Consider the following 24,710-nt stretch of genomic DNA (forward strand, 5'->3'; position numbering starts at 1 on the left):
CATTCGTCCTCGTCGGTTAGGATCGGTCCCGCCTGTCCGCGTCCACGAGCACGGCGCCCGGGTTGATACGGCTCATGGCGCCTCGCGTCAACGCATCCACCGTGGTCTCGCCGCCTCCCAAATCGTTCGCCTCGCAAAACGCAGCGCACGTTCGCCTGATCGACACCTCGTCCACGTCACGAATCGCCAATTGCTTCCTCGCCCTGCCCGGGACGTCAACGGGAAAGGCGACGACGACGGGGGGTAACGCCTGAAACGCCGCATCGGCGACCTGAACCGCCGCACCGGGATGGACCGCGTAGGCGAGCGCCCACTCCCGGGCGGATTCGAGCAAGTCGTGCTGTTCGCCGTCGACGACGTCGAACTCCAGCTCGCTCCGACCGTCGGGAGCCACCACGTTGAGCGTCAGCAGCGTGCGTCGCTCAGCGCGCTTAGCGAGGCTCGCGTTGACCCTGGCGGCGAGCGCGGGAACGAGCGGGAGCGGGACGTCGAACGCCTCGGCGAAGCCGCGAACGACGTCGGTTAATTCCTCGCCGACTCGAGGCGCGACGACGACTTTCCGCCCGTCGGGGACGATGACCGCGCATCGACCGACTCTTCGATTGGCCACCCGGCGTTCAGCCGCACCCCGTTCGACGCGTTCGAGCAGCGTCCGCTTCAAGGACGCGAAGGCGTCGTCGTTGGATTGGTCGATCGAGTTTGCCGCCATGAACTCGCGGACGATCGACTCGAGATCGTCGCCGGCGCGAACCTTCACCGTCTTCGTGACCGTCGTCGTCTGTCGTTTAGGGTGCGCATTCTCGTCATGCGACTTGTCATCCGCGCCGATTGAATCAGCAGGTTGCACGACGTCGACGTCGATGGACGCGAGAACCTCGCGCTCGAGAAAGGTTCTGGAGAGCTCTCGAATTCGTTCGGCGCGTTCGCGCTCAAACGCGTCTCGCTCTATCCGTCGTCTCTCCTTTTCTTCGACTTGAAAGATCTCGACGTCTTCGTCGCGCAACGTCTCGGCGCGATCGCGCAGCGCGAGCACCGCGCTGCGCAGCATCCGCCGCTCGCGGACGCGGAGCGCCACCGCGGACGCCAAGACGCCCCCGGGAACCCTCGCGGGGAACCCTTTGGGGCGCTCCCTTGGTATCGAAGCGCGCTCACTCGACGAGGAATTCGAATCGTCGTCGTCCGAGTCACCCGACCAAACCCCGCGCTCGCCGTCGCCGTAACCGTCACCGTAACGGTCACCGTAACGGTCGTCGTCGTACCCCAACAAACCCAAGACCACCGGGTCCACGTCACGTAGTCGCTCGAGGTCTTCCTCCTCGGTGGTGCCGTATCCGGCGAGGATGTTCGTCGCCGCGGACGCTATCCTCCGAATCGCCGCGAGCTCGTTCGTGAAACTCAACGGCCGGGACGGTTGAAAGGGCTCGTGCATCAACCCGAGCGCTTTCAGTCGTTCAATCTCCGACGCGCTCTCCATCCGATCGCCGCTCCAGTGCGGGTCGCTCCCGCCACCTTCCAGCGCCTTGACCTCCGTCTCGTTCGCGAGTAAAACCCGCGTGGCGCACATCAACGCGTCGCTGGCCCCGGCGGCGGTGATGACGAAATCCTTGACTCCGCCGCACTCCGACATGAGTCGTCCCTTGCGAAGGAGGAAGAGGTCGAGCGGATCCAAACCCCTCGGCGGGGGCGCGCCTCTCTCGAAGAACGCCCTGGCACTTCGTAGCGCCGCTCGCGTCGCGTTCCCGCCGTCGCTCCGCGCTTCGAGGTCCGCGCCACCTCGAGGGCTTCGAGTCTCGTTGACATCCGCGCCCCCCGATGATCCCCCGGTTGGGTTTCCGTTCCTTCCGCTTCCGGAAATTGCATCCGGGCGTGTTCCGGCGTAGTCGGCGCCGCCGGAGACGTCCGCGTACGCAGCCGCCGCGGCCGTCTGGGCCGCCAACCTCGCGAGGCTTCGCCTGTGGTGATCCAACGCGGGAGAGTCACCGCCGGGATGGTCGGGGTTCGGAGCCGAGTACAACGCGTACGCCTCGCCGTCGTCGTCTTCGTCGTCGTCCCATTGTGAGTCCAATTCGAGGAGGTCCTTAACGTCGACGCCGATGCGCGCGGCAGCCTTCGCGGCCGCCTCCGCCGGGTCCCTCGCCTCGTCGGTGAGCAAGAGCTCCTCCTCGATCGTCATCGCGCCTCCCGATCGGCCGCCTCCCTCCCCTTTCGCGACCAGCGACGCCAAACGCCTCTTCTTCGATTGGGCGTTTTCCCTGGCGGCGTCGCCCATGGCCCTCATTTCCTCCTCGTCCCCGTCCCCGTACAGACCCAAACCTCGCGCGTCCCTCCACAGGTCCGCGCCACGCGGCGGCATCGCCATCTCCCGTCTCCAGCGCCGCAGGAGCTCCACCTTGCGTATCACCCCGGCAGACGCAATCTCGGCGCCCGGCAGGTTCAGCCGAACCTGTAAATAAAAAACCACGTCAGTCTAATTGCCCATGCAAAGATTAAAAAATAAACTCACCGCGTTGTGTCGGTTCACCCCCGGGGCCAAAGCGTGGTACGCCAGGAGCTGCTCCGCGTCCGTGCAGTTCGTCCCGCGGTTTATCGCGATCTCGGCGTTGGCGGCGAAGGATGAACCGGACGTGACCGTTATGACGTTATCCACCCCGAGCGTCGTGCTCCCGCCGGCGTTTCCGTCGTGCGGAAGCAGGTCCAGCAGCGGCACCAACGCGGGAAAACGTCGACGCGACTCGATCCCGCCGGAACCCGAATCGGCACCACCCCCGCCCGATCCGAACCGCCGCGCGATCCAAACCGCTCTGGATCGAACCACCCCGAGCGCCCAACGCACGTCGTCCCTGTTGAACGACCCGGAGCCGGCGCCGTGCCTCCCGGGCTTCCGTTGGCACATGGACCGCAGCGCGCCGCCGCAGCCGGTGTCGGTGATCCACTCGTGCGCGGCCCTCACCCGCGCGTCCCACTCCCGCCGCGCCTCGTCCGCGTACGTGCCCCGCAGCTCCCTCAACACCTTGACCGACGGTTCGACGTGCGATAGGGTTCGGACGTACGGACCCCACGGCGAATCGAGCCCGTGAACGAGCTTGAACCTGCGAAGAAACAAGACGCGACGTGGGTCAGTCGAAGCGCCCAAGTGAACGGAAATAAGATAGGGAACTCACCGCTCGTGGAGGAGCATCATGCACAGCGCGTACTCCGGCGCTTGGTCGAAGAGTCTCCGGAGCAAATCACCGACGGGCGCGTCGTCGACCCTGTACGTCCTCGCGGCGACGTGCGACAGCGCGAGCGCGATGGGAACCCTCGCGACGACGTCGCCGGGGCTGACAGCTGTGACGGCTTCGGCTTCGTCTCGATTCGATCCATCCGCGCCGTCGTCATCCGAAACGCCGTCAGCCGCGACGAAACCCCAACCGTCCCCGGGCTTGCCGACGACCCTGGTGACGTTCACCCCGACGCCGACGACGCCGCCCTTGCGCGTGACCCAACGCAGGAGGTCCGAGTACCTCGCCTCGAGCTCGGCTTCCCGATCGTCCGTCGCGTGGGGCGACGAGACGGCCGAGTTTGATTCGTCTCTCGCCCCTCCATTCGCCCCTCCATTCGCCCCCCCTGTCTGCGAAGACGCCCTCGCGATTCGACCCATTCGCTCCCGTTCGCGTCGCTCTCCAACCTCCATGGCGATCATCCACGGCACCTCGGTGACCCCCAGCCCGGTCTCCTCGTCCTCGGCGGCGGCCCACTCGCGCGGATCTCTGGGCATCGCGCCCGCTGCGGCCACGGCGCCGGACGCGATGGCCGAGCCGCATCTCGACGCCCTCATCCGACGCGCGAGCTCGAGCGCGCTCGTCGAACGCGTCCTCGATGAACGCGCGAGGGATCGACCTCGGTGTTGGGTGCCTTCCGGGGTGCCTTCAGGGGCGCCCGCGTCGTCGTCGTCGTCGTCGACGATCATGCCCCCGAGGACGTCCCGCCTTCCCCACGCCGCGCCGTCGAAGGACTCCTCGGATTCGTCGTCGGCCTCGTCGGATGCTTCGTCGTCGGCGTCGTCGGGGCGCGCGGGGCTGGGTGCGCGCGCGCCGTCGTCGTCGTCGTCGTCGCCGTCGCCGTCGCCGTCGCCCGCTCCGATGCCGAGAAGACCCGCGGAGGAGACCGGGCGCCGGATGTCGCCCCTCGCGGCGGCGACGGCGACGGCGACGTCGCGGACCCGGCCCCCGGGGAGGATCGGGTTCACCGCCGCGTCGTAGTCCGGGCGCTCGCGGTTCTCCCGCAGCGCGGACGCGACGTGCGCCTGCACCGCATCCGGCCCGTCCAGCGCGAACTCCTCCACGTCGGCGCGGTACCACGATTCGTCATCGCGTCGCGCCCCGCGCGCGAAAGACGGGCGCGCGCACGCGGACGCGACGACGAGCGCGAGGAACGTCGCGGCACGCGCGCGCGAGACGCCAAAACGACGTGGGGATCCCGACGCGGCGCGCCGGCGGCTCGCGGGCGACATCCCGAAGCTCGGTCGCGTCCCGGAGCTCGGAGCACCCGCGCGCCGCGTGTCGAGGAGGTGCCCGCTCTTCTGCTCACCCAAAGACGCGTCTGCGCAAATCAGACCTCCGAGAGCTTGATCGGTGATTTGATGGACAAAATGCAAGTTGACACGCGGCTGCTTTCAAAATTGACCGTGGTTTTGAAAGTAAAATCGGGGTTGGAGTTGATATCGAGTCCAAATCGGGTGGACTCCATCGAAGTCGGGGGTCTGAGTCGCGTGATGGTATCAACAGTGAGTGTTACAAGGTTCGAAGACTTTCACGCGGTAAACGGCCGTGAAGTCGGTCGGCCGTGAGGTCCGTCGTCGCTTCCGACTCAAGCCGCCATCGCGTACCCGTTCACGCTGTACAACTCGTACGTGATGCTGTCCTTGTCCCACTCGGTGTCGACCAGGATCGCGTCCCAAAATTCGGAAGCGAGATACGCCTCCGCCTGCTCCTTCGTCTCGAAGAAGTACAGGCCGCCGCCGATGTCCTTGTCGCCCCACGCGCTGCATAGGAAGTGCTTGACGATGAGGCCGTCGTGTTGCGCGAACATGGGGCCGATCTCTTTACCGGCGTTTTCCACCTGCGCGTAAAAATTGGGTTCCGGCACAGCTGTGCAGATGGCGTTGACGACGAGGACGGCTTTGACGTTCTCGAGCTTGCGGTTGGACGCCTCCAGGACGTGGTGGGAGCCGGGGATGACCTCGAACGTGCGGGTCGCGGGTGGGTTCCTGCGGATCGAAGGGAGGCGCGGGCGGCCGGGGACGGGCGGTCGTGTTATTAAGGAAACCGAACAGGGGCTCCCAAAGGGGCGAAAAAGCAACAACGAGTGAATTGTCGAGATGTGCACGCACGGGAGGAGTGGGGTGGAAGGGGCGACGAGGACAGACTGGGACGCGACGGGCGTGATGAACGGAATATCGGCGTGGCGCGGGACGTTTGGGACGGAACGGGGCGCGATTCACTCACCCGACGACGCCGAAGTCCTTCTCGTTGTGGGTGCCAAACAGCGTTACGTTCTTCTTCGGCTGCACCTCGCCGTACAGGGGCGTGGTCTCGATGTCTTCGCCGTTCAGCACGAGGGCGTAGTCGTACTTGGTCGGCGTGGCGTCGCGCGCGGTGTTGATCTGGAGGTATCTGGCGAGTTGGGGCATGTTCTTGGACGGGCGCGTAACGGGAGACGGGGAGGTTGTTCCGGAGGATCGAAGTGCACTTTTCCAAGCTTACGTGTCGACAAAATATCTGTCTCGCGGTGATGACGCGATGCCAACGCACGTCCCGGAAAAGACCGGGTTTCGCATTTGGCGTTTTTATCGTTGCGCGGTGGATTGATCGGTGCATCGGGGTGAAATTAATCGGGGAAATCCCGGTCTGTGAAGATAGTGCCGTCGCGATTTCAGATCCGGGAGCTGTGATTGGACGTGATTGGCCGAATCTGGGAGAATCTTCCTCCAACTCATCGCCAACTGTTGTGAGACCGGTGAGCGATGCCCAGGGATGGTGCGGGCCACCGACGTCCGCGCCCGCGGCGCCTCACACTCCGCCGCGCCTTCACGCGAAGCCGGCAGCAGGTGAACGCGCGAGCGCGATCGGCGTCACCCGCGACACGGCCCCACGCGAGACACGGAGCAGCCGCAGCGCGCGCGCGGAGACCGGAACACACCGCGCATCGGTAAACTCGCTCGGCGCTCGTGCGTAATCGGGCGGGGTTCGTTTATCCGGGGTTGGTGGTTGAGCCGGCGACGATGGCGGCGGCGACGACGGCGTCGATGACGCTGACGACGAGATGCGCCGCGCAGGGATTCCCCGCGCGTCGCCTCGGCGCCGTGACGTCCCTCCGCGCTCGCGACGCCCGGGCCCCGATCCTCAGGCTCCCCGGGACCCGCGCGAACGGCGAAAACTCATCCGCACGCCGCGCGTCGATTCTCCGCGCGCGCGCCTCCGCCGTACCGAACGACACCACGCCTGCTGTCGCCTCGACCAAATCCGGCGTCTCCGCCAAGGACACCGACGAGGAGTACGACGTCGTCGTCATCGGCAGCGGCATCGGCGGCCTCTCCGCCGCCTCGCTCCTCGCCCGGTACGGCTACAGCGTTAAGCTCTTCGAGTCGCACTACCTCGCCGGCGGTTGCTGCCACATGTTCGACCACAGGGACAAGGACGGCGGGCTGTGGAGGTTCGAGGTCGGACCGTCCATCTGGGAAGGTCTGGACAGGCCGACGGGGAACCCGCTGCGAATGGTGTTCGACGCCTTGGACGAGACGATGCCTGTGCGAACCTACGACGGCATCAGCATGTGGACCCCCGAGGGGCACTGGCGGTTCCAGCTGGGCGACGACGACGCCCCGGGAGGGTTCTGCGACTTGCTCCGTGAAAAGGCGACGGACCCGGAGTTGGCGATTAAAGAGTGGAAGGCGCTGAAGGGGCGGCTGGAGCCCCTGTACGACGCCCTGGACGCGTGCCCGCTGACGGCGCTGAGGCAAGACGCCGGTCTGCTCTTGAGCACAGTCATCGCCATCCCGTTTTACCTGACGCACCCCAAGGTCATGCTGGACATACCGTACATCCTGGACTCGTTCCACAAGCTGTCCAGGCAGTACGTCACCGAGCCGTTCCTAACGCAGTGGATCGACATGCTCGCGTTCTTCAGCGGGTACCCCGCGGAGGGCACGATGGGGGCGACGATGATCTACTCCATCCCCGGTTTCCACAGGCCGGGCGCTTCGCTGTGCGCCCCCACGGGCGGGACCCAGGCGGTGGTGGACAAGCTCGTCGGGGCGCTCGACAAGTTCGGCGGGAGCATGGAGCTGAAGAAGCACGTGGACGAGATTATCGTGGAGGATGGGGAGGCGACGGGGGTGGTTTTGCGAGGCGGTCGAATCGTTCGCGCCAAACACGCCGTGGTGTCCAACGCGACGATCTGGGACACCGTCCCTCTGTTACCCGACCGCGACGAACTCACGTCACAGGGTTTGCCGAACGCCGCGGACTGGAAGGAGGACATGGCGGAGATCCCCGCGCTCGGGTCCATCATGCACCTCTTCCTCGGCATCGACGCGACGGGCTTGCCGGACCTCGACCCTTCGCACCTCGCCGTGATGGACTGGTCGCGGCCGCTGGGTGATCCGCAGAACGTGGTGACCATCTTCGTGCCCACGGTGCTGGACCCCGAGGTGGCGCCGCCGGGGAAGCACATCGTGCACGTGTACACCGCCGGGAGCGAGCCGTTCGACCTGTGGGAGGGGAAGGACCGCAACAGCCAAGAGTACAAGGATTACAAGAGGGAACGCGCGAAGATTTTGTGGGACACGATCGAGCGGATCATCCCGGACATCAAGCAGCGGGTGGAGGTGGAGATCTACGCCTCCCCGCTGACGCACCAGAGGTTTTTGCGCAGGCACCGGGGCACGTACGGCCCGGCGTTACCCGCGGGGGGTAAGCTCTTCGGGGTGTTACCGCTGCCCGAGGTTCCCCAGCCCGGCGTGTTATCCCCGATTCCCAAGCTCGTGCGATGCGGCGATTCCGTCTTCCCGGGCGTCGGCGTCCCCGCCGTCGCCGCGTCGGGCGCCATCGCCGCGGCGACGCTCGCCCCACTGCCCAAGCACCTCGGGCTGATGTGGGACGTGGCGCGGAAGCAAGGAGAGTTTTGGAAGGAAAACCCGGGTTGGCTCGACTCTTACGCCGACGGCGAACACAAACCCTTCCATCCGCGGGGGCAACATCCCGTGGGCGGCGCGGAGCGCATGCGACCGGAGGAACACTTTCAGGCGCCGAAGGGGAAAGTGAAGGCGAGCGGGGAGGTGGGGAAGGGCGGGAAGAAGGTCGTCTCGGAGGAACCCGTGAGTCGGTGACGGCGGCGCGGCGGTGGAGCGCGGAGAGCGGACGCCCGCGCTTGTACTACTGTAACCAAGTTTTAGTCCAACACTTATTACGCGTGAACGAGCCGCGCTCGGTCGTGAAACCGTCGGGGGAATCAGATCCCGGGACTCGGTCCCATCTCCACCTCCCCGCGCTCGAGGGTTCGAACCCCGTCGGTGACCCGCGTCGTCCTCCTCGCTTGCGCGCCGTCGTCGAACACCCCCAAAGAATAAGAACTGTCGCAAAACTTCCGCCCCACGTCGAGCGGCCTCGCCGCGCCCACGCACGCCAAACTCAGCGGCGTCGCCACGCACAGCCCCCACCCGAACGAGTTCGTCGCCCACCGGGGGTACCCTCCGTACGCTTCCCTCGCCTCTGCCGCGATTTGATAGGAAAGCATCGTCACCAAAGCGACCGGCACGACGTACTTGATCGTCACCGGGAAATAGGACCCTACGCCCATGAACGCGTGCCCGGACACGGCGCGGGTCTCGTCCCGCAACCGTTCCGCGCCGTACACCCAACCCACGAAGACGCACTCGGCGAGTCCTGTAAAAAAAAACCACGTCAGTCTAATTGCCCATACGAAAATGAATGAAAATAAACTCACCGGCTATGGTCAGGGTGTAACGGGACACGTACGCGTCGACGATGTCGACTACGTAGTACCCGCCCCTGGTGCACATCGTCAGCCCGAGGCACCAGCACAGAAAACACACGCAAAACGCGGCGAAACCCCGGTTGGCGGCGCAGTAAACCGACCGGTCGCAAACTGCGCACACCACCGCCTCGGTCAGCGCTGTTAAAAAAACCACGTCAGTCCAATTGCCCATACGAAAATGAAAATAAACTCACCAAACGCGGAATCCACGCCGAGGGTTAAGACGGCTACCCAGAACAACGTGGCGAAGATATGGCCCCCGGGGACGCCGAACGACGCGAACGCGCTCGGGTACACGACGAACGCGAGGGACCAACCCCCTTCCGCCACGTCAGCCACGTCCACGCCACGTGTCATCGCGAGGTGCCCGAGGAAGGCGAACACGACGAATCCGGAGAGGAGCGACGTGAGCGAATTGGCGACGGCGACGCGAATGGCGTTGGCGCCGCACCTGTAAACAAAAAAACCACGTAAGTCAAATTGCCCATACATACGAAAATGAAAATAAACGCACCGTTCGTTTCTCGAACAGTTGGAGGCGTACGCGGGCATGGCGCCGCAGCACACGGACAGGCCGAAGAATATCTGAGCCACGGCGTCGATCCACGCCTCGCCTCGACCGAGCGTCGCCAACTCGATCGTCCCGAGGTACGCGGTGATCCCCGCGCCGGCTCCCGGCGCGAAGACGCCTTTAAAAAATAAGACGAACAACGCGAGGTATGGCAACGGGACGGTGATCCACACCGCCTTGCCCGCGCTCTCCGCGCCCCTCTTGACGCAGGAGAAGCACAGCGCCCACGTCAGCGTGAGTCCCAGCACGAGCCACCAGTTCATCGGGCCGAGGCCTTTTCGCGCGAAGGCGGCTATCGCGCCGGATTCGTCCACGTCGTCGGATCGTCCGTGTGATGACACAGCTGTCCCGTCGGCGTCCCATCGCGCGAGGACGTCGTCGACGAAGAACGCCGCCGCCCTGCCGTCGCTCCACGGCATCGTCGGCTGCCACGTCGCCGCCAGGAAGCACCACGCCCACGCCAGGACGGCGCAGTAGTAGCTCGCGAGCAGGAAGGCGCCCGCGGTCGCGGCGGCTCCTATGCCCCACGCCCTGGCGTGCATCGCCGCGAGGGCGTCGACGCAGCCGCTCTGCGCCACCTGCCCCAGCGCGAGCTCCATGGCGAGGATGGGCACGCCCAGGAAGACGACGGCGAGGGCGTACGGCACGAGGAACGCGCATCCGCCGTGCTTGTACACCATGAACGGGAACCTCAGCAGGTTACCCAGGCCCACCGCGGAACCGATCGCCGCGAGGATGAACTCGGCGGTGCTTCCCCACCGCGGCCGACCGCCGGCGCCGCCGCGGTCGTCCGTCCCGTGGGGCGCCGACGCCCGCGCCCCGCGCGTCGCCGCCCCGTCCGTCGCCTCCTCCTCCTCCTCTCCCGCCCCCGCCTCCGGGAAGAGCGCGAAGCCCCGGCTCCACAGCTCCGATACCCCCATCGGCGCGGGCCGTCTGTGGCTTTGCCGTCGTTTCCCGCCGCGAGGTGCCGATATCCGAGGCGCCTGAATAACGGAAATCTGGATTAAAACTAGTTCCCATACGTTTATCGAGTGAAACCACGTCAATTAGGCCCTTCTCAACGCAAATTGGACAACTATTTCTAACTAATAACAATACGAAATGTTGCCCTTCCCACCCCCCAAATTCGCAAATTCCGAGGTGTCGAACACGAGTCGTCTGTTACATGCTCTGTTCTCGCGGGGTCGTGCCGGTTGTCATCTCGATGGAGCGCTACGGCGCCGTGGCCCCCCGGGCGGCGGCCGCCGCCGCCGCCGGGGCCGCGGACGACGCGGACACCATACCCTTACTCCACGGGGACGTCTCGATCGCCGCCAAGCGACCGCGAGGCGCGGGCGGGCGCGCATGGGCGCTCGGCGTCACCGTCGCGTGCTGGCTCGGGGTGTTGGGGACGCTCCAGATGTTCGCGCATCCGACGCCCGCGCCCGCGGCCATCCTCCTCCGATCGGCCGCCTCGAAGCTCGGCGGCGCCGCCGCCGCCGAGGCGCATTCCGCCGAACGAGACCGCGATGTCATCTCCGGCGACCGCGTTCCGAGGGAGGGCGGCGGCGGCGGCGGCGCGGCGTCCGCGGGCGCGGCATCCGCGGGCGCGCTCTCCGTGCCGCTCGTCATCGGGCACAACGCCGTTTTTCAGCGCGCGCCCGAGTCCGCGGCGGTGTGGGGCTGGGCCCCGCCCGGCGCGGCGGTCACGGTGCAAGTCGTCGACCCCGGCCACCAGGGGGACGGCGCCCATCTCGGACGCGACGGCGCGAAGAAGGACGCCGACCGAGACGAGGCGGAGGAGGACGAGGACGAGGACGAGGACGAGGACCATCGTCCCGACAGATCCCGCAATCCGACGGAATCCGCGGCGTCTTCGGACGAGCCGGGGAAAACGCGCGGGGCTCCCACGTCTCAAACGCACCGCCACGAGGGCTCCCACCCGAGCGACTGGGTCCTCCACCTCGGCGGATCCACGCGCGCGATGGCCACCGCCGTCGCCGACTCCACAGGCGCGTGGACGGTCCGCCTTCCCCCCGTGCCCGCGTCCACCGGCTTGGAGCTCGTCATCTCCGCCCCGGGCGCGGCGCCGCTCGTGCGTCACAACGTGGCGTTCGGGGAGGTTTGGCTGTGCTCGGGCCAGAGCAACATGCAGCTCGCGATGGCGGGCGCCTTCGACGCGGACGCGGACATCGCGGACTCGGGTAACTACCCGCTCATGCGCTTCGCGACGCTCAAGATGCAGGTGAGTTTATTTATTTTCATTTTCGTACGTATGGGCAATTAGAATGACATGGTTTTTTTTTTAACAGGCGTACACCGTCCCGGTGAACGACGTCCCGCCGTACATCACGGTGGAGCCGTACAAGGACACGATCTGGGCGACGAGTTCCCCCGAAGCGTTCTACCCGCAAAAGTCCGTCGCGGCGCAGGCGGACCCGACGCTGCCGTACGGCGGCGGGTCGCCCGCGATGGGTGGTTGGTTCAGCGCGGTGTGCTACACCTTTGGCCGGCGACTGTACCGACACTTCGACGGCACCGTGCCGATTGGTTTAGTGGACGCCAGCTGGGGCGGGAAGACGATCGAGGCGTTCGCGCCGCCCTCGGCGATCAACGCGGACGGTTCCGTCAGGGACGCGTCGTGCGGGACGGGTGGGACGGCGAGCACGGCCACCGCGGACGCGGGTCACTCGGACGGAATAGACCAGGAATTAAACCATCGCTCGGATTTGGACTTGGACTTGAGTGTGAGGAACAACGACGTGGAGGTGCCGACGGGCGACGACAAGTGGGAGAAGTGGCCGGACCACTGGCGCATGAAGGGCACCCCCACGGTCGTCGCGAACTACGGCGCGGGGACGGTCGTCGACGACGACGACGACGCGGGTCCGATCGGGGTCGAGTCGAGCGAGGAGGAGGCGGAGGAGGCGGAGGAGGCGGACAGGGACCCGAGCGGCTGGAGCCGCTCGGGGTCGAAGAGGTCCTCAAACCCAAAGTCGTCGAAGAGTCATCGAAAGTCCGTCCGAGAGAGCAGGTTGTCCAAGGCGGAAGTGGAGAAGATGACGAGCGCCGATTACGTCGCCAAGGGCACGGAGACGCCGCGGAGGAAGACGCTGCTGAAGCTCCTCTCGTCGCTGTGGGAGAGCGCGGACTCGGAGACGCGAGAGAGGTTCATGGAGAAGCTCACGGAGGGGGAGATTGGGGTGGTGAACGCGACTGTCGACGTCGCCGGCGTGCCCGCGGAGATGGACGCTGACGATGACGTCAGTGTGGCATCTCCCCCACCGCCGGGAAGCCCGCCGACCCCTGTGGCATCTCCCCCACCGCCGGGAAGCCCGCCGACCCCTGTGGCATCTCCCCCACCGCCGGGAAGCGACGTCAGCGCCGTTGCCGTCAGCGCCGTCAACGTCAGCGCCGTTGCCGTCAGCGCCGTCAACGTCAGCGCCGTTGCCGATCCCACCGCCGCCGATGTTTCCGCCGCCGTCAATGTTTCCACTGCAGTCAATGTTTCCGGCGCCGTCAACGCCACCGCCGCGGTCGAGACCGGGGACTCCGACGAAGAAGCCGAAGTCGGGCACAGGGAGCGCTCCAACGCGATGGCGAAGGCGGTGCGTTCGAGCCCGATTAAGCCCGAGGGGGCGGTCCAGCAACCGGCGAAGGGTGCCGCTGCTCAGAAGGTCCAGCAACCGGCGAAGGGTGCCGCTGCTCAGAAGGTCCAGCAACCGGCGAAGGGTGCCGCCCAGGATCCGGCGAAGACCGCCGTTCAGGAGCCTGCCGCCGCGCAGAAGACCGGGCAGCAGCAGCAGCCGGCCCAGCAGCAGCAGCAGCAGCAGCCCAGCCCGGCGAAAAAGCAACCCCCCGACAACGACATGGACGACATCAGCGCCAAGCTCGATGCCATCGAGAAGATGCTGAACGACGAGCTCGCGGAACGCAACGCGTTTGCCAGCGTGCCCCTGGTGAACATGGACGACGACGACGACGACGACGCGGCGCTGGGGCTCAGCCGTCGCAGACTTCTCGAGGAGATTGTGGCGGAGATTGAGGCGAGCGAGGCGGTCACATCTGCCGGCCCCGTCGTCTCGGGCGGCGCCGCCGAGAACGATCCGTTCAAAGCCGCGATGTCCGCGAACGACGCGAAGGGTTCCTTGGGCGGGAACGACCCCGATCCGTACCTGACGCAGGGCCCGAGCACGATCTGGAACGGCATGATCTACCCCATCCGCAAGTTTCGCTTCGCCGGCGTCGCGTGGTACCAGGGCGAGTCCAATTTCGCGGATCCACTCAAGTACAGCTGCTTATTCCCCGCGACGATCACGGCGTGGCGCGCGGGGTTCGAAAACCCGTCCATGTCCTGGGCCTTTGTCCAGTTGCACGCGTACAACCTTCACGACTGGAGCGAATTCCGCAACGCGCAGGCGCTCGCGATCCGGAAGCTTCCGGGCGTCGTCATGGCGTCCGCCATCGACCTCGGCGACCCGACGTCGCCGCTGGACCCGATACACCCGCGGTACAAGCAGGAGGTTGGTCGGAGGCTGGCGCAGGCGGCGATCGCGTCGCGGTACTCGGACTACGGCGGGGTGCACTACTCCGGGCCCAGGTTTCGAGACGTCCAGCCCATCGCGGTCGCCCCCGAGGATAACCACGGGGTCAAGGGACTGGTGTTAAAGTTCGAGGACGGCAACGGGGGCGCCGCTCCCGGGACGACGCACGTCTCCGCGGCGGCGGCGTGCTCGCTGACGGGCTCCAAAAAGTGCTGCGGCGAGTCGCCCTTCGCGGTGGTGGACGCCGACACGGGCCAAATTTCGAGGGTTCCCTTTTGGGTGGACAACGCGGGTGATAACGGCGCCGGGAAGGTGGTGCTGTCCATCCCGGGTAACGTCAATTCAATCAAGGAGGTTCGTTACGCGTGGGAGCGGTTCCCGCAGTGTTTGCTGTACAACGGCGTCGGCGGTTACGAGGCGTACACCGACGCGATGCCGGCTGCTCCGTGGTGTTTTGACGTGGTCACCGGCGCGCCGTGTCCGGTGCGTAACCTGCCAAACCCGTGGGCGGCGGGGGTTCGGACCACCGCGGACATGGGTTTCACGACGATGCTCCACAAGCTGCCGGTTCGCGATCTGATCCAGTGGGGGCAGAAGGATTTCGCGGAGGAGTACAGGCCCGCGAGCGCGGGGGGCGGAGCCGGGGCGGGCGAGGGCGCCGACGCGGGTGCGCGGGTGAGCGCCGACGTGGGCGATGCCCCCGCATCCGATGTCGTCGACGTGGGCGATGCGCCGGCGTCCGATGATGTCGACACGAACGATGCGCCGGCATCCGATGATGTCGACGCGAGCGATGCACCGGCGTCCGATGATGTCGACGCGAGCGATGCGGATGCGCCCGCTTCCTACGAGGACGAGATCATCATGGACACCTTGGGCACCCCGGCGTATAGTCTATTCACTCCCGGCGTATAGCCCGTTCTGACTAAGAGTTGATTCGATTCCGCGCGTTTGTCCGCCGCTCGCCACTCGTCTAAATCGACGTTCGATACCGACACCCGTCCCTCACCGGAGCTCGGCGCCCGGCACCGCACCCGCGGCGACGGCTTCGCGCACGCGGAACTGCTCCTCCGTCGCGCGGTCCCCGTCCCACGGCGACGTCGACGACGTCAACTCGACGACGTACGTCCGCGAGCGCCGCCCCGTGCTCGGACACGTCCAATCGACGGGCTCCATCCGCGTCAGCGACGCCACGTGGACACCCGCCGAGACCGCGCGCTTCACCACCCTCTCCAACTCCAACTCGCGAAACCCGGAATTCTCGGATTCTTCGTCTGAGATCCAAATCGAAAACGCGCGTCGATGCGTCACCGGGTGCGGACACCGCGCGTGCGTCGCCGGCATCTCCGTGGGCCTCGCGAAGGCGTGAACGACCCCTTCCTTCGCGACGAACGCCCTGGCGCCGCTCGTCAAACCACGCCAGTGCCCCGTCGGCGTATACCCGCATTCGGACCACGACTCAGCGTCGAACGATTCGGTCGCGCACAGCACGAAACCGCCCTTCGCCGCCTGCTCCGACGCCATCCACGTGTTGCCGTATTCCCGGAGGTGGACGCCGTCCGCGGGGGTGCCGCCCTGGCCGGCGACGAGCGTCACCTCGACGACGCCGAAAGGCGCGAGGACGGCGCCCACGGATTCGAAGAACCCGCGGAGGAGGTGCCGGTTCTTGCTGATTTTGCCCTTACCCGCGATGTGCGGGAACGTGAAGAGCACCCGGTCCCATCTTTTACGGTCGTTGTTCCCGTCGTTAACAGGGGCGTCGAGTCCGTGAAGCGGTGACTCGCGGGTGTGCAACTTGGTGGCGTCCACCGAGTGCAGGACGTCCTCGACGTTTGGGAGCGCTCGGAGCGCGGTGGCGTTGTCGTCGCCGCCCCAATCTTTGACGATGGCGTCGTACGCCTCGAACGTCGTCGCGGTGATGCGCGCGTTCGGCGCGCGCCTCGCCAGCGCGAGGGAGAAGGACAAGTCTCCGTCGCCCACCAGGAGGATCGAGCGCGTCAGCGACGCGTCCAGCGCAAGCGGGGTGGCGGCCGTCGCGAGCGGCTTCGGACGATGATGAAGATGCGCGTCGTCTGAAGAACGTGGTTGGACGCGGCGTGGTTGGACGACGACGACGCGCGGGCGGCAGACGACACGGGACACGGATGCGACGACGCGGGCCGCCATGCGACGACGCGGTGCCTCCCCTCCGCGCGCGCACGCGCCCTCTGCGCGCCAGTCTCGGAGAAAACGACCGATGTGTTCGTGCCGAGAGACGGGCGGTCGTTGCGTGGTTTTGAACGGGCGACGAGCGATGAAAACTGACCGACGTTCGTTTTCAATTTTGACCGTGATGAGACCGAATCCACCGAATCCACGCTCGAAGGGAAGATCTCAGTAGATGTTCCCCGATCGAGGGATAGGGTTGAGGTTGCGCGCACAACCATGAGCGCCTCGGTGGCTGCCCTGCACGGGCTCACGGTTCGCCGCGGCGCCGCCCGCACCCCGCGCGTCCGCCGCATCACCACCCGCGCCGTCGAGGAGCCCAAGGAGAGCACCGCCGATGAGACCAAAGCGGTCAGCGGCGGGCTCCCGCCGGGCATCAAGACGACGCCCGCTCCGGACGTGGATCGGACGCAAATCACCGGAGACTGGCGCACGGGCAAGATCTGGCGCCCGCCCCCAGGGACGCCCAAGTTCCGCGTCGACCTCGGTAAAGGGACCGTGGAGATCGTCGACGAGGAGGAGGAGCGGAGGAAGTACGCGCGCATGCGCGCGATGAACGCCGCGGCCGCCGCGGGAAAAGCCGGCATCGAGGACGCCGACGCGAACCCCGCCGCGCTCGTCCCGGAACGGCAGATCAAGCTGCGCGATAACGGCAACGTCGTGATCGCCGCGATGACCGAGGAAGACTGCGTCGACGCCACCAAGCTCATCATGGCGCTCTTCTTCAAGGTTCGCCCCCAGGACTTTCTCGCCAAAGATCGGCTGCAGAAGGAGCAGAGCGAGCGCGTGTACCAGGGGTTGGTCGACGGCGTGGCGAACGGAAAAGACCGACTCCTCATCGCCGCCAAGGTTGGCGGTAAGGTCGTGGGCGTCGCCGAGGTGAGTTTGCCGGGTGGCAAGCGCTTCGGCGCGGAGAAGATCGAGCCGAAAGCCCCGGAGGATTGGCCTTACATCTCCGACGTCGCCGTCGCTCCGAACCAGGGCAAGAGGGGCATCGGGCGCCAACTGGTGCGAGCGTGCGAGTCTGCGATGTGCGCCAAGGGACTTCGCAAGATGTACACGCACACCAAGGTGGACAACGAGGCGGCGCAGGCGCTGTTCGAGCGGGCGGGGTACGTCGAGCCGGCGGAGGTCAAGGCGAGCCTGACGCAGATGCAGATCGCGCAGCGGGGGACCAAGGGGGGGCCGCTCGCCAAGCTGGGGCTGGTGGAGGTTGGCCACGTCCTGCTGGCCAAGGAACTCGACCCGGCCGAGTACTGACGGGAGGGGCCGAGCGTGCGTGCGTGGGATCCTTTCGACTTTGTTTGTTTCGACGCTTTGTTTAAACGAGTGTGTTTCAACGCTATCATATTTACGAGGGTCCAAAACAACCCCGTCAACTGCGAAACCCACCTTCGATACACACCCGCCGTTCGTCTCGAGCCGCTCACACGACTGCGTCCGCGGTGTATATGGAGTTGTAGTGCACCTCGGCCCAGAACGATATCCACAAGATTCGCTCGCTCCGTCGCACCCTCGGCGATATCTCGATGACGAAGTTGTCCTTGTAGCTCGATATGACGCACATGCCCACGCCGTACGCATCCGCCGCCGCCTGCAGCGTGATGTGATCTCCCCACGCGCTGTCCCTCGACATCTCGCTCACGTACGCCCCCCAATCCTCGGGCACGAACACCGCGTAGTGCTCGCTCTCGGCACGGAGCTGATTCATCACAACCGCCCTGCACTCCGCGTGTCGCTCCTGATCGCCAAAGAGCTGATCCGCCAGCGCGCGAAACTGGCAGTTCCCGTCGCCCCGCACCTTCTTCTCCTTCAGCCCGTACGCCGCCAACCTGTTGTCCAACCTGTCGTGGTCCTTCGACGCGAACGTCGGGGTCGGGACGGAGAGTATGCGCTTCGGCGCGAGCTCCCGCGACGCCGCGGTGGCGACGAAATGCGCGTGTTGCGACGGTACACCCGCCGGCGGCGGCCCCGGCGGCGGCGGGGGTTGTCCTCGAGGGACGGACACGGTTGGTGCCGACGCGTGTGCCGACGTGGGTGCCGACGTGGGTGCCATCGGCGGTGCGCTGGGTACCGTCGGCGGTGGGCCGGGCGGCGGCGGCGGAGGGACGGAGAGGTTCGCCGTCGTCTGGGGCACAGCCGTCTTTGTGTTCGACACCGTCGGATACCTCTCCGTCCCAGACGACGTAACCGACGACGACGGAACGTGAATCGACGGAACATGAACCGTCGCCCCAACACGTGTCCTCGCGGGCGGCGGCAGGGACGTCCCGAGCAGCGAGTGCCTCGCCGCCGAATCGTTCGACGCCGCGGCCGCAAACTCCGCGTTGGGTCGATACCTCGCCTCGAATGACGCACAGCTGTGCGTGCTCTGCCCCTCGCGCGGGGCCCCCACGAGCGCGAGCGTCTCGAGGGATGCGGCGGATGCGGCGGCGAGCTCCTCCGGCGACGCCGACAGCAAGTCGTCGACCGCGTTCATCGAAGACGCGGGTGCGGGCCGTCGTCGTTCGTCGTCGTTCATCGCGGTCGAATGGACTCCTCCGTCCAATTGTACGGACGCGCGAACGTCCACGGCGCCACCCACGGGCGGCGGCCGCGTTACCGGCGGCGCGCCGTCCGCGTTCCCTGATTCCATGCGCTCCCTGAACGCCCTCGCCTCCGCGTTTATTCCCGGTTTGATCGCCTCCATCTCCTCCATGCAGTTCTTCACCTCGGCGAGGTACGCTGCGTATCGCGCCTTGTGTCCGGCCGCGCCCCGGTCTCTGTGCTTGCCCATGGTCTCCACCACGAGGGAGCAGAAGGCCATGAGGACGCGGAAGAGCTCCTGGTGGTTGCCCTCGTCCCTGTAGATCTTAGCCTGCGCGCGGGTTGGATGGGCGACGCGGTGAGCGGGAGACGCGGTGCGGGTCGAGCCGGATCCGGGGCGGGTCCGCGGGTGCCGTCAGCTCGGATCTGGGAGGCTGACGGGGGCGGGGGGCGCGCACCGTGACGCCGGTGCTGTCCGCGACGGCGAAGTAGGCATCGAGCGAGTACCCCTGATTCACGGGCTTCTGCCGACGCTTGACCTGCTCGCTGATCTCCGCGGTCGTCAGCGGCACCTCCGTCATGGTGCGCCGAGTGACTCACCGAGTGCGCGCGTGGCAACGGGTGGCACCGAGCGAATATTGGCGAATGCATCGTCCGCGTTCGTTGTTGACAAAACCAAACAAAAATTTCGTCTTGATGGTACAACAAACAGGTCGCAGCCCTGGGCCTAATAACACTCGTGTAATACGTCCACTTCGCGCTCACGCGCGCTCACTCGTGGTCGTGGGGCTCGCGCTTGGGAAACATGTCGTCCAGGAAGCTCTTCTTCGAGGCGTACTGCTTCTCGAGCGCGTTCTTCTCGGTTTCCCCAAACGGGACTCCCAACTTGGCCGCAGGGTTGAGGTTCCACCTGGAGTTGTGGAAAGGCGTCGAGGCCGCCGCGGATTCCGGGTCGCTCGGGTCCTCGAGCTCGTTGCCTCCGATGCCCTCGAGGCCGTCGTGGGGCTCCCTGGGGCGCCGTGGACGGGCGGACGGTTTGGTCAGAAGGAGGAGGGTAAAAGTAGAACCGAGGGGGAACGTTGTTGGTTTTTTTTGGTTTGGTTTTGGCGAAGGCTCGAAAAGGGCGAAAAAGTCGGGGCGCTTTTTACCTTTTGGGGAAGAGGCCCTCGAGGAAGGTGGGCTGGGCGTACTGGCGCTTGAGCGCGTTGCGTTCCGCCTCGGACATCGTGTTAGCGTCGAAGAGTTTCGCCGCGGGGTTCACCTTGGGCGCGGTGAAGGCGTTGGCGACGTCGGATCCCGGCCAGATCGACTTGATGACGTTGTTAATTCCATCGAGGAAACCGGGTTCCGTGGTTGGGGCGTCGGTCTTCTCGGCGGTGTCGTCCTCGGTCTCGAGCTTTGCGCGGACGCGGAGCGCGACGCGCGAGTTGCGCTTCAATGCCTTGGGCCGGGCGAGCGCGGCACGGCTGGCGAGGGAGGAAGATGAGAGGGTGACCGCGACCATTGCGGTTGGTTTTGGGCGGCGCTTTTGTAAATGACCGTGGCGCGATACGGTCCACGTCGGCAAACCTTCGACAAATGATTCGGCAGGGGAGATATTTTTTGGGGACGAACCTCGATGTTTGCTCGATGTGCGATGCGAAACATGACTAAGTCGTCGTGGGTAAAAACATCATGTTTGGGGTTTACCGGGATTAAAAAATAACAACGGCCGAGACTAAAAATTCACACGATGGATTGAGTGCAGCGCTCCCCTTCCGAATGCTGGCTGGGCCGCGCGGGTCAAACTCGTGGCGCACGCACGAACCGATGCCGCCGTCGCTTCACGATGCGGTCGCATCGGGCGACGTCGCGCTGGCAACCAAGATCATCGACGCATCGCTCGCATCCAACGGCGGTGCACACGCCAGCAGGAACGCGGCCGTCATGGACAGAGCGGGCGACATCATGGGACGCACCGCGCTGCACTTCGCCGCCGAGAAGGGGCACGTCGGGATGGTGGAATTTCTCGTCGGCGAGTGCCAGGCGGAGGTGAACGCGCGGGACTCGCAGGGCGCTCGGCCCATGCACTACGCCGCGGAGGGAAATAAGGTGGAAGCGCTCGATGCGCTGCTCAGGAACGGAGCGAAGGTCACGATGGCGGTGAGCGTCGCGCCCCGTCACGGTCTTTTCCCCCCTCGTGAATTTCTTCATCAGTGGGCACCCTCTCGTTTGTTGCGTAGCACAATCGGACCCGCATCGGACTGACCCGACGCGACACGACCGCAGGACGATCAGGGCGAGCTGCCGATGCACTGGGCGTGCGCGCGCGGCTCGCGCGACGCGTGCGAATCCCTCCTCCGCGCGGGTACATCCCCCACGATCCCGACGAAGAGCGGCTGGACCCCGATGCACGTCGCCGCGCTCAACGGCCGAGCCGAGCTCCTCGACGCGCTCATCGCCCGGATTCGCAAGACTCGAGGAGACACCGAGCTCATCGCCGCGCTGAACGCCCAAATACCGAGCAACGGACGCACCGCGCTTCACCTGGCGGCTGCGAACGCGAAGCTTGAAGCCATCGAGACGTTAGCGAACGCGGGCGCGGATCCCGAGGCGAGGGATATGAACGGGCTTCGACCTGCGGATGTGACGTTGAACGCGGGCGTGAGGTCGCTGCTGGGGGCGAGGACCGTGGGGGGGGGCGTTGGGGTGGGGGGTACGAAGGTGGCGGCGACGGTCACCGCCGCGGTCGCCGCGGCCAGGTTCAAAAAGGGAGGAGGAGGAGGAGGAGGAGGAGGAGGAGGCGATCTCACGGCGGGCGATCGCGTCACGGGAGGAGACGGACGACGCGGACGCAATCCGCCCGGGCCGACGCCGCCGCCGCCCGGCGCGCCCCGTTCCGGCGCCCCGCGTCCTCCCACCGGGCCCTCCTCCTCCTCCGTCGTCGCGTCCCCATCCTCCGTCGTCGTGTCCTCCGTCGCGGAAGGAATCGGGGCGCTCAAGGTGGAGGAGGATGTCGATTTCCAAGAGCGGGTGAGGGACGAGCTGCGACGGAACCGGGAGCGCGTGAAGGGTCCCCTGGGCGCCGCACCCGCTCACAGGGGTGAAAGAGGCGTCCACCCGCGGGCGGGGGCGAACAAGGAATTCCTCGGCAAGTACGGGCTGGAGAACAAGAGGGACCTCTTCGCGCCGTGAGTGGCTAAAAAGCGACGTCGTTCGTTCAAAGTTTTACGTACGCGAAGTGTCACGTCGGCGTCGTCGGAATCCATCGCGTCGCGATCATATGCCCGCGCCGTCCTCCACCGACTCGGCACCCTCGTCGGCACCCTCGTCGGCACCCTCGTCGGCACCCGCGTCGGAAGCGGACAGCACGAACACCGCGTCGTCGAGCACGTACGCCGCGTTTCGCTGGTCCCCCTCGCAGATGTACGGCGTCCTCGCCAGCCGTCGGCACGTGAAACCCGCGGGTTTTAAAACTTTCCGCCACAGCTGTGAAGCGCCGTCCTCCCAGGTCCCGTCCGTCGGCAGCGGCAACCTCTCTCTCGGCGGCCGGTGCGTTTTGCCGTCCTCGACGAAGGGCCTGAACGGGATCACCACCGCGAGCACCAGCGTCCCGCCGGGCGCGAGCAAGGACCTCAGCTGCGTTAAGAGCGTGAACGGCGCGTCGCACCTGTCGAGGACGTTGAGCAGCGATATGCACTCAAACTTTCCGTCGGGTCGCAAGTGGCGCACGTTCGCCTTTTTGGCGAGTGACGCGACGTCCTCGATGGTGGTCGATTGGACCACGAGGTCGAAGCCCTTGGCGCGTAGCGCGCGGCACATCGGCGGCGACGCTTCGGTGGCGACGACGGATCCGAACGAACCACCCGCCGCCAGCTGTGTCGTCACCTCGCCCTCGCCGGCGCCCACGTCCAGGAGCGTGCCTTTCCTCTCGGCACCCCGGTCGGCACCCCGGTCGGCACCCCGGTCGGCACCCCGGTCGGCACCCCCGTCGCCCCCCCCACCCAGGAGATCGCGCGCCTGCGTCTCGGTGAGCACCATCATCTTCCCTCTGCCCAACACGGCGTTCGCGTCGGTGAGGGACACGAACCTGCGCAGCTGCGTGCACGCGTAGCTCTGCGCCCAGTTGACCACCCACGGCCGTCTCGACGACCGCATCAAGAAGTCGTTCGTGGCGTCGTCCCTGCGAAGCGGGCGAAACACCGCCGCCAGCGTCGGGTCGAGCCTCTCCCGCGCCGCGTCGTAGTCCATCTGCGACGGCGTCAGTCTCGCGTTGCAGTGCGCGCACACGACGGTCAGGTTCTCCACCGCGCCCTCGGCGGGGAACCCCAGCCACGCGCGCGCGCGCTCCATCTTCCCCGGTATCGTCTTGGATCGGGCGATCAGGGGGCGATTCGGCGTGGGGCGCGCGGCGACCGGCGCGGTCCTCCGAGGCGAGCGATCCGGGCTATCGGTTGGGGGCGAGATCTCCGGCGACGACGACGATCTTCCGGCGGCGAGGGCGATGGACGACGCGCGACGACCGACCGGGGGTGGACGCCGCGACGAGGTACGCGACGGGCGATAGGCGGAGGCGACGTCGGCGCGAGCGGTGACGATCCAGACGCCGGTCGGCAGCATGAGGCGGCGCCGCGTGCTCTGCCCTGTACGCACGCTAATAACCCTGTGTTCTCCCTGTGTTCTTCCTTCGCACACTCAAGATGTCGCATTTTAACACGCGCGGATGGAGACGATGGCGAGCGCGGCGGCCGTGGTCATCCCGAACGGGTCCCTGCGCGACGACGACGAGGTCAACGCGGAGAGGGCCCAGCGCGGAAAGGGACGCCGACCCGCGCGCCCGCCGCCCGCGCGAGATCCGCCGCCGCCGCCCGCGCGAGATCCAGCGCCCCGCGTGGTCAAACCTTCGAAGAAGAGGGGCCGCCCCGCGGTCGAGCCGTGCCCGCACGGGGTGAGACCCCGCTCGAGGTGCGGGACGTGCAGCGCCTGTCCGCACGGCCGGCGCCAGAGGCAGTGCGTCGATTGCGGCGGCGCCGCCATCTGCGTCCATCGCCGCGTCAAGTACACCTGCGTGGACTGCGGAGGCGCGTCCGTGTGCGAGCACGGCAGGCAGCGCTACGCGTGCGTGGAGTGCGGCGGCGCGTCGATATGCGTCCACGCGCGGAAGCGCTCGCAGTGCGTCGAGTGCGGGGGCGTCGGCATCTGCGAGCACGGCGCGATGCGCCACAGGTGCAAGGAATGCGGCCTCGGCGCGCCCTGCGTCCACGGGGTGGAGAGGCGAAATTGCGACACGTGCGGCGTGATTAGGGGCGCGTGCCGGCACGGAGTCAAACGGTACTTTTGCGTCGTCTGCGGGGGCAAGGGGGTGTGCGAGCACGGACTGGAGCGGCGGCGGTGCGAGACATGCGAGCGAGCGGGCGGCGCCAAGTGCGAGCACGGGCGCAGGCGGTACTTCTGCAAGGAGTGCGGCGGGGCGGGGATATGCGAGCACGGTCGGCAGAGGTCCACGTGCAAGGAGTGCGGCGGCACCGGCATATGCGAGCACGGGAGGCACCGGCACCACTGCAAGGAGTGCGGCGGGTCGGGCATCTGCGAGCACGGCAAGCACCGGCACCACTGCAAGGAGTGCGGCGCCGCGAAGGTGCTCAAGCAGCTGACGGGGGCCGACTGAGAGAATCGTCACATTTTTCAGCGAATGGACAGACGACGCGGCCGACGTTCTGATGACACCACTACAGTAGCATTCGATCTAGCTAGTCATCATTAGACGATCCGATTTAGCACTACGTTACGTCAACGAGGTATCACCCGCCCTCGCTCCACGGTTCGCCTTCCACGATATTATTCTTTGTTCGCAACATGGACGCGATTTT

General features: G+C 66.4%; 12 protein-coding genes across 12 annotated transcripts; 5 read left to right on the top strand and 7 right to left on the bottom strand.

Annotated features, from left to right (window-relative positions):
• Positions 1-16: 16 nt before the first annotated feature.
• Positions 17-4,492, bottom strand: MICPUN_54833 (predicted protein; the record flags this gene model as incomplete). Its single annotated transcript, XM_002507383.1, has 3 exons — positions 17-2,443; positions 2,504-3,089; positions 3,162-4,492. 3 exons carry the CDS (start codon positions 4,490-4,492, stop codon positions 17-19), a joined length of 4,344 nt encoding a protein of 1,447 aa, XP_002507429.1.
• Positions 4,493-4,754: 262 nt separating this feature from the next.
• Positions 4,755-5,706, bottom strand: MICPUN_51184 (predicted protein). The gene is made up of 2 exons (XM_002507384.1): positions 5,487-5,706; positions 4,755-5,248 (listed from the first exon to the last, which is right to left on the bottom strand). Exons 1-2 carry the CDS (start codon positions 5,669-5,671, stop codon positions 4,849-4,851), a joined length of 585 nt encoding a protein of 194 aa, XP_002507430.1. The 5' UTR covers positions 5,672-5,706; the 3' UTR covers positions 4,755-4,848.
• Positions 5,707-6,286: 580 nt separating this feature from the next.
• MICPUN_92711 (predicted protein) lies at positions 6,287-8,368 on the top strand (the record flags this gene model as incomplete). The annotated part of the gene is made up of 1 exon (XM_002506999.1): positions 6,287-8,368. The coding sequence occupies one exon, from the start codon at positions 6,287-6,289 to the stop codon at positions 8,366-8,368; it is 2,082 nt and encodes a 693-aa protein (XP_002507045.1).
• A 122-nt stretch (positions 8,369-8,490) lies between these two features.
• On the bottom strand, positions 8,491-10,527 carry MICPUN_77544 (Neurotransmitter:Sodium symporter family; the record flags this gene model as incomplete). Its single annotated transcript, XM_002507385.1, has 4 exons — positions 8,491-8,924; positions 8,986-9,174; positions 9,231-9,487; positions 9,551-10,527. The coding sequence occupies 4 exons, from the start codon at positions 10,525-10,527 to the stop codon at positions 8,491-8,493; spliced, it is 1,857 nt and encodes a 618-aa protein (XP_002507431.1).
• A 284-nt stretch (positions 10,528-10,811) lies between these two features.
• Positions 10,812-15,074, top strand: MICPUN_54837 (predicted protein; the record flags this gene model as incomplete). Its single annotated transcript, XM_002507000.1, has 2 exons — positions 10,812-11,831; positions 11,899-15,074. 2 exons carry the CDS (start codon positions 10,812-10,814, stop codon positions 15,043-15,045), a joined length of 4,167 nt encoding a protein of 1,388 aa, XP_002507046.1. The 3' UTR covers positions 15,046-15,074.
• Positions 15,075-15,135: 61 nt separating this feature from the next.
• Positions 15,136-16,296, bottom strand: MICPUN_54838 (predicted protein; the record flags this gene model as incomplete). The annotated part of the gene is made up of 1 exon (XM_002507386.1): positions 15,136-16,296. The coding sequence occupies one exon, from the start codon at positions 16,294-16,296 to the stop codon at positions 15,136-15,138; it is 1,161 nt and encodes a 386-aa protein (XP_002507432.1).
• A 258-nt stretch (positions 16,297-16,554) lies between these two features.
• MICPUN_54839 (predicted protein) lies at positions 16,555-17,595 on the top strand (the record flags this gene model as incomplete). Its single annotated transcript, XM_002507001.1, has 1 exon — positions 16,555-17,595. One exon carries the CDS (start codon positions 16,555-16,557, stop codon positions 17,593-17,595), a length of 1,041 nt encoding a protein of 346 aa, XP_002507047.1.
• Positions 17,596-17,641: 46 nt separating this feature from the next.
• On the bottom strand, positions 17,642-19,442 carry MICPUN_54840 (predicted protein; the record flags this gene model as incomplete). The annotated part of the gene is made up of 2 exons (XM_002507387.1): positions 17,642-19,192; positions 19,320-19,442. The coding sequence occupies 2 exons, from the start codon at positions 19,440-19,442 to the stop codon at positions 17,762-17,764; spliced, it is 1,554 nt and encodes a 517-aa protein (XP_002507433.1). The 3' UTR covers positions 17,642-17,761.
• A 190-nt stretch (positions 19,443-19,632) lies between these two features.
• MICPUN_98494 (predicted protein) lies at positions 19,633-20,365 on the bottom strand (the record flags this gene model as incomplete). Its single annotated transcript, XM_002507388.1, has 2 exons — positions 19,633-19,870; positions 20,010-20,365. The coding sequence occupies 2 exons, from the start codon at positions 20,363-20,365 to the stop codon at positions 19,633-19,635; spliced, it is 594 nt and encodes a 197-aa protein (XP_002507434.1).
• Positions 20,366-20,856: 491 nt separating this feature from the next.
• MICPUN_77288 (predicted protein) lies at positions 20,857-21,480 on the top strand (the record flags this gene model as incomplete). Its single annotated transcript, XM_002507002.1, has 2 exons — positions 20,857-21,003; positions 21,130-21,480. Coding segments are annotated over 2 exons (498 nt in total), but the record flags the coding sequence as incomplete, so codon positions are not given.
• Positions 21,481-22,119: 639 nt separating this feature from the next.
• MICPUN_54843 (predicted protein) lies at positions 22,120-23,193 on the bottom strand (the record flags this gene model as incomplete). The annotated part of the gene is made up of 1 exon (XM_002507389.1): positions 22,120-23,193. The coding sequence occupies one exon, from the start codon at positions 23,191-23,193 to the stop codon at positions 22,120-22,122; it is 1,074 nt and encodes a 357-aa protein (XP_002507435.1).
• Positions 23,194-23,572: 379 nt separating this feature from the next.
• On the top strand, positions 23,573-24,508 carry MICPUN_54844 (predicted protein; the record flags this gene model as incomplete). The annotated part of the gene is made up of 1 exon (XM_002507003.1): positions 23,573-24,508. The coding sequence occupies one exon, from the start codon at positions 23,573-23,575 to the stop codon at positions 24,506-24,508; it is 936 nt and encodes a 311-aa protein (XP_002507049.1).
• Positions 24,509-24,710: the final 202 nt, after the last annotated feature.

This window comes from Micromonas commoda, chromosome 1 (assembly GCF_000090985.2).
Source record: "Micromonas commoda chromosome 1, complete sequence".
NCBI classification, from domain to species: Eukaryota; Viridiplantae; Chlorophyta; class Mamiellophyceae; order Mamiellales; family Mamiellaceae; genus Micromonas; species Micromonas commoda.